Genomic DNA, 7,473 nt, shown 5'->3' with positions numbered 1-7,473 from the left:
TCCCTGAACAAGCAGCTGCTTGGCTGAGTAGGTCTGTGTCTCCCATTGCCTCTTTCAAAGGGAAACATTTTGTTTGGCATCTCTCCAACTCTGGAGTTTCAATCGTCTCCAGTCTCCAATCTACAGACAAAGGCTTCAGCCCAGGGAAAGGTATACTGTTTTTGGAGGTCCTGCTACAAATCTTCCACCTACTCTATCCTGAGTGCATGTGTGTAGATGTGTGTATAGGTTGAGCTAATTTGGCTCTAACCTTTAACTGACTTGGCTCAAGTATCAGCTTTGAAGTGCACATTTTCTTGGCTTCACTAGTGGAAAAGATTCTTGCTGAGACCACTTGTAGTGATGTTCCTTAGGTTCCCTCAAGAGTAAGAGGACCCCATAGTTGGCCTCCTCTGCTAGAAGAGCTGATCAGCTACAAAGTATGGCAAAATTATGTTGAGAAGGTCATGAGGAAACAAAAGGGTAAACATACAACAAGGTCGTGGTTTATATTGGGGTGTGTGGGTGTTACAAGCTCCAGGTAGACCCTTGTCTGCTGCCTTGTAAACTGCAGGGAGTGAGTGCTGGGTATAGCCAGAACACATATCTGCAGCACCATGTTAGGTTTTAGGAACTGGCCATGCCAAGAACATAATTTCCCAATGTAAAGAATTGTTCTCATGGAGGGCTTGTTTGCAGACCCATTGTCATTATTATGCTGATGTTAAAAATGATGTTGCTCTATGAAGTTAATTTCTCCAAAATCAACTTCTGCATTTTAAGTGTTTGTTTGCAAAAAAAAAAAAAAAATGCATTAAATGGCTTGTCCCCCAAATCGTGTATGTTTGTGGATCTTTGGGTGGGTAGATCTTCTCTTTCCCATAGGTGCTATATGACCAATGTCTAAACGTCCCTATTGGGTTTAACAAATGTGTGTCTGTGGGAATGTGAACAAGGACAAAAATATGTCTGCACAAAAGGGAGTAAATTTGCTAACAATAACTGTTCATGACTATTCAGTTTGGATTCCACAACACAATGGGGTTTGTTTTCATCAATTAGTTGATCTTGATTGGACTAGTTTTCTGAACCTTCAGAATTATAATACAGTATGCTATCCATTTTGCAGCCAGTGAAACTATGAATAATGCCTTAAAATGCATAGTTATTTTAAAGTCTTGTTTCTGCACTTACTGCTATTTCCCAAGGTAATATGAATGGTGAACATGGAAATGAAAAATCAAACGGAGATTGCAGAATTCATCCTTCTTGGATTTGGAGATCTCCAGGACCTGCAGATTCCCCTCTTCCTGCTCTTCCTGTTGATCTACATTTTGACCATGGCTGGGAACCTTCTCATACTTGCACTCATTGTAACAGATCGGCATCTTCACACCCCAATGTATTTCTTCTTAGGAAACTTGTCTTGCCTAGAAGTTTGCTACAGCTCAACAATCCTGCCCAGGATGCTGGCCAGTTTCCTATCTAGCAATAAAGTAATTTTCATTAGGATCTGCATCATGCAATATTTTTTCTTTGGTGGCTTGGCTGGTACAGAATGTTATCTTCTGTCTGTGATGTCTTATGACCGGTATTTAGCAATATGCACACCCCTGCATTATGCTGCACTCATGAATAGCAGGGTCTGTCGAAATCTGGTGTGTGGATCTTGGTTAAATGGTTTTCTTGCCAGTGCCATAGTAACACTGTTTATGTCACAACTATCTTTCTGTGGCCCCAACATAATCAACCATTTCTTCTGTGACTCTTTTCCAATTCTAAAACTCTCCTGCAGTAACACACAGCTCATTTTTACATTAATAGTCCTTCTGTGTTCAGGATTCACTCTTCCTCCTTTTGTCCTAACATTGACTTCATATGTTTGTATTATTTCTAAAATCTTGAGAATTTCCTCTGTAGCAGGGAGGCAAAAGACCTTCTCTACATGTTCCTCTCATCTTACTGTTGTGACAATTTTCTATGGGTCCCTTGTAATTGTGTACATGTTACCAGAAACCAGTGAACTGATAGATCTGAACAAAGTCTTCTCTGTTGGTTATACCATTGTGACACCCTTTGTGAACCCTCTCATCTACAGCCTGAGAAACCGAGAAGTCAAGGAGGCTCTGAGAAGGGTTCTTCGTAAATGTTGGACATAGTTACCAGAGGTTAAAAAATAAATGAAACAAATGTTGATGGAGTAAAAAAAAAAAAAGTGTTATGTCCATTCTTTGTGAAATGTTTTGTAGTGAAATGGCTAAGATATTCCATGTGTAAACCAGGAAGTCTTTGGTTCACATTCTGCTACTGCCATGAGTACAGAATAGGGATGTATGAAAGTCACTTACCTATTTGAAGGGTGACATTCACAGTGGGGGGGAGGTGCTCCGTCTCTCCCCCAAAATTCTCTCTGGCCAGCTCCACTCCATGGCGATTCCATGGAGCCACCAGCCAGGGCCGCCCGCAGCCGGACATCCAGCCACTGGGCAGCCTGCAGGGACGCAAATGGCGGCTGCTGTAGCCACTCCCATTTGCATCCCTGTATTTTTCCATGATAGGCTACATAAATATTTATGTAGCCTATCACAGCAAAACCAAAACAAAACAGCGAATGCAAATGGCGGCGGCTACGGCGGCTGCCATTTGCATTCCCTTTTTTTTTTGGCCATGATAGGCATAGGCTACATAAATAATTACGTAGGCTATTATGGCAAAAGAGATGGGCGCAAATGGTGGCCACTACACCATTTGCGCCCCTCTATTTGGCCGTAATAGCCTACGTAATTATTTACATAGGCTATCACGGCCAAAAAAAAAAGGGAACGTAAATAGCAGCCACCGTAGCCGCCACCATTTGCATTCCCTTTTTTTTTGCCGTGATAGGCTACGTAAATACTTACACAGCCTATCACGGCTTCCGCAGGGATGCAAATGGCGTCCCTGTGTTGGCCGTGATAGTCTACGTAAGTATTTACGAAGCCTATCATGGCTATAGTGAAGAAGCGAATGGCAGCCTTGGACACGGCCACCATTTGCAGAGCAGCGTGAACGGCAGCAGGTAGGTGTCCCGTTTTGCGCACCTTTCGCGGGGTGGGGGGCGGGGGGCTTCGTTCTGCCACAGATTTCACGGGGCCAAATGCACCAGCATTCGGCCTCACTGAAATCCATGGCGGAATTCTCTGACATCCCTACTTCAAAAGGTGGTCTTTGGCAAGCTACCCTCTCTCAACCTCAGCACTAGTGCTTAGTGATTGCTCCCCTGATTGGCTTCAAATTTCAATGTGATGAATTGAGCTACTTTCCCAGAAAACTGGAAAATACCATTGTTAATTCCAAGCCTAATTCGCAATGTTAGGACCATAGGGGGATCTGAATCCCTCTTACCATGACTCCCAACTCTTCTTACCTGCTGCTTGTTCTTCGGCGACAGAGAGGGAGATTTTTGACTCCCTTTTTGCCCACCCCCTCTCCCTTGTTCCCATTATCCCTACTCTGTCTTCCTCATTGTTTCTCCACCTTGCCCACCCTTGCACTTGAAATGCTGCTATGGTAGTATTGCCAGCTTCAGGGAAGTTGAGAAATGTAGTCTTCCATCATCTCTGTCAGTGTGATGTTGTAATGTCAGCATTTCAAGGATTGGGGGAGAGGGAGAAAGACCTTGGAAATTTCCTACCATTACCACAACAACATTCACCTAGCCTGTCTCTTATGTTCTGAAGATACATCAAGGAAGGACCAAGCATTATCTGTGGATTCATATGCAGATGAACTTGTCTGGGAAAACATTCTTACACATTTTTTTAGGGCTTAAGCATCCACTTCTTTGCCACCCCAAAATATTTTAATGTACTGTATGCAAAACCCAACTCCTTAACCCAGACATGAACAGGAACAGGAATGGAGATTTGGCTGTGATATTGATAGCCATAAGATGTCACAATTGAAATATTCCATGAATGGCAGGGAAGAGAAAGACCTTGCGTCTCTGCTTAGAACCAATTTCTATGAAGCCCTCATCATTATATATGCCATCAAACTCCAGTGGATAGGTCTACAGATTTGGTTTTGTAGGCCAATGGATAACCATTTCCTTTTCATACTCCCACCTTACTTTAACTATATGAATCTTGTTCCCTCAGCCTGTCACAGTATTCTTGCCATAATTAAAGCCATACTAGAAAGCTGGGCTGCACTCAGGGCTTGCTAACAAGAAGTGTAGGTACTCGCAGCAATAGAATTCAGGTTTGGTTTTGTTTGTTTTAAATGGGGAAAAGGGAAATGCCTGTGCCTTGAAAAATCAGGGCTGCTTCATATGTTACCATATTCCTGAAAGAGAAATGCTTAATGTCCTTCATAGAAATTCACAGGATTCCATATGGAAACACAATTTAACTTTGTGGTATAGATCTCCTAATCAATATCAGCTAAATAAATTTTGGCCTAACCTTATACACACCTTCCTAGAAATAAGGTCCATTGATCTCAATGGGACTTACACCCACCTAATTCATCACCAGACACTGTCCCAGTGTGAAACTTAGCCTCTGTAGCATTTTCCCACTTCAGTGTCAGTGGACCCTGAACTGTTGATCTGTCTCTTCCTCATGGGAAAAACAAATAATTAATCCAGATGGGAATCTATGCAACAATAAGTGAAGGGATAGGAAACTGAAGATAAGAACAGAATCAGGACATTCCTATTAGAAGTCCATAACATCACACTTTATTGAAAGGGATGAACATCTGAGACATGGATGGGAATGAAAGACAGCTAGGATTCCTTGTCAACTCCCTTCTCTTTGAATAATAAGGTAAAGACGTTTCCTTCAAATAATAAAATGTTTGAGATGAGATCTTTACATCAAGTAGATATCCAGCAGTAGATAGCAATAGATATCTAGTTGGCTGAACTGATGAGGCTTTTGAAATTTTGCATGCCTCCTATAAGCATATATTATAAAACTGTAGGGGTGCACGAAAGTCACTTACCTGGTCTCGCAGCTTGCTTCGCGGTGGGGGGGAGGCGCTTCGCTGCTCCCCCCGAAGTTCAGGCCGGGGGAGGAAGACTTCCCTCCTCGCCCGGCCGAAATTCAGGCTGGGGGGGAAGCGCCTCTCCTCGCCGGGCTGTGAAATAAAAAGTAAAACAAAAACAAAAACGCCCCCGTGATAGGCTACGTGACGATTTACATAGCCTATCACGGCTAGATTTGCAAAGTCAGCCATGATAGGCTACGTTAATCGTCACGTAGCCTATCACGGGTGACTTTAAAAAAAAAAAGCGCGTACACAAATGGCGGCCCCCATAGGGAGCCGCCATTCGCGTTCCTTATTTGGTCGCTGTAGTCTACGTAAATCTTTACGTAGACTACGGTGAAAATAAGGGCAACGCAAATAGCGTTGCCCTTATTTTTGCCATAGTCTACGTAATCTTTACGTAGACTACAGCGACCAAATAAGGAACGCGAATGGCGGCTCCCTATGGGGGCCGCCATTAGCCGTACGCGCTTTTTTTTTTTAAGTCACCCGTGATAGGCTACATGACGATTTACGTAGCCAATCATGGCTGACTTTGCAAATCTAGCCATGATAGGCTACGTTAATCGTCACGTAGCCTATCATGGGGGCGTTGTTTTTTTTTTTTACTTTTCTTGGAATGGCGGCGGCGGCAGCCGGTCGAAAGACCGGCTGCCGCCCCCGCCCCTGACGAAGACCTGCCGAACCGCCGCTGGGACCTGCCGCCAGGAGGGACATTCGTGAAAGGTAAGTCCCATCCCGGGGGGGCGGGGGGCGGGGGGCAGAAAAGTTCTCCCCGAACAACCTTCGGAGGACCGAATGCATTGGCGCTCGGCCCCCTGAAGTTTCGGGGAGAAATTCTCCCCCATCCCTAACACACACACACTGGGGTCCCAATCCAGATTTGGGCTCCTCCATCTTCAATTCATTGTACTAAATATTTATCTATTCACTTGCTCCTTGGAGGAACAGTCACCAGCTCTGCCTGCTCACTTATTCTATCTTGCTGGGTGGAATGAAGGATTGCAGTAGTTGGGCCCAGTCCCAACCACCATGCAGAGGTGGAGTGTGGATGAGCAGATGAAAGGATGAGGTGGCTGCTTCTACTACGATTGACTCTCTACATTTCACTGCCCAGAGGGAGATGATAGGTAAGTGAGCAAGCAGAGATGTCTATTCACAGTTTTGGTCTAGTAGTATTGTGAGCCCAATCCTTTTCACCGTGTTGCCCAAAGAGGGTGAGAAAAAATGGAAGTGGCTGGAACACCCACTGCCTTCTCTTTGCTTGCATGCTTCTCTGCCTTCCCCCAGAAGTGGCAAAGTGAAGAGGAGGCACCACAAGGCACCACTGGAGAGTCCTTTGCCCCTGTTCACTTCCACCCACAACATAAAGGACACTGAAGGAGTGGATCCCCAGGTGCCAGAACACAAGAGCACTGCAAGTTGAATAGCTGAGGACACATTTAATTTAAGCCCAATGCATTTCAAGTTGTAAAGAAAACCCCTTTCTCAGGGGCACTCTTAAAAATTCTTAAAAACTCTGTTGTACTCTTTTCTACAACGATAAGATGAGTTACAAAGTAAACATACCACAGGGGATATTTTTACTTTGAAAGTTGTCTTATCGTTTTAAAAAAGAGTGCAATGGAATGTGTAAGAGTGCCCTCGAGAAAGTATTTTTACAGCCTGAAACATGTTGGGCTTGAATTAAACGTGTCCTCAACTTGCAGTGCTCTTGTGTTCTGGCATTTGGAGGGTCCCCTCCTTCAGTCTGTTTGGTGATTCAGTGCCTTCCCTCTTTTGTGCTTTGCAAGATAAAGGAGGACAGATAACCATGTATCATTTATGACTGCTTCTCCTAACCTAATAAACATTTTTTTCCATTCAAAACAAAAGCAGAAATCAATGTTAAGCACTCATCTTCAGTTATGTGTTTCAAGTCACATCTAGTTAGGCCCTTAGACTATCAACAACATTGTGGTAATGTGGCATAACAGGTTTAAAAATGATAGTTCATAGTTTCAATAAGCTTTTTAACTTAGACGGAGAGCAAAACAAAAGAAGCGTTGGTTGGATCCCGCTAAGTTAGTAGAATGCAGGCCCCATTGAAATCAGTGGAACAAATTATAGAATCGTAAAGCTGGAAGGGGCCAATTAGGCCATCAATTCAAGCATGCTTGTGCACATTTTTTCAAAAGTACACACATCTCTCAAACCTACGCATGCTGTCGAACACATTTTTTTGGGTCCACCAATCACATTACAAGTTCAGAAATGTATAGACTTCCACTGCAGATTTGCATTTGAGTCCATTTTCAGTTCAGAAGGTGCAAACTGGGTAAATCCTCAGAAAAAACAAACTGGATCTAATTTGTCATACATCCCTTGTGCTATCTATTTTAAAACCAGATAAAACCTGAGGCTTTAAAATGCATAATTATTTTCAGGTTCTCTGCCATTACTATTTCACTATATAATATG

The 7,473-nt window shown here is 43.5% G+C and overlaps 1 protein-coding gene across 1 annotated transcript; it reads left to right on the top strand.

Annotated features, from left to right (window-relative positions):
* The first annotated feature begins 1,196 nt into the window (after positions 1-1,196).
* On the top strand, positions 1,197-2,138 carry LOC146341319 (olfactory receptor 5AP2-like). Its single transcript, XM_084807366.1, has one exon. The coding sequence runs from the start codon at positions 1,197-1,199 to the stop codon at positions 2,136-2,138; it is 942 nt and encodes a 313-aa protein (XP_084663492.1).
* Positions 2,139-7,473: the final 5,335 nt, after the last annotated feature.

The sequence above is a fragment of the Heloderma suspectum genome, chromosome 6 (assembly GCF_057233095.1).
Source record: "Heloderma suspectum isolate Gila_16-S chromosome 6, 16-S_ref, whole genome shotgun sequence".
Lineage (NCBI taxonomy): Eukaryota > Metazoa > Chordata > Lepidosauria > Squamata > Helodermatidae > Heloderma > Heloderma suspectum.
This window is presented reverse-complemented; position numbering and strand designations above follow the sequence as displayed.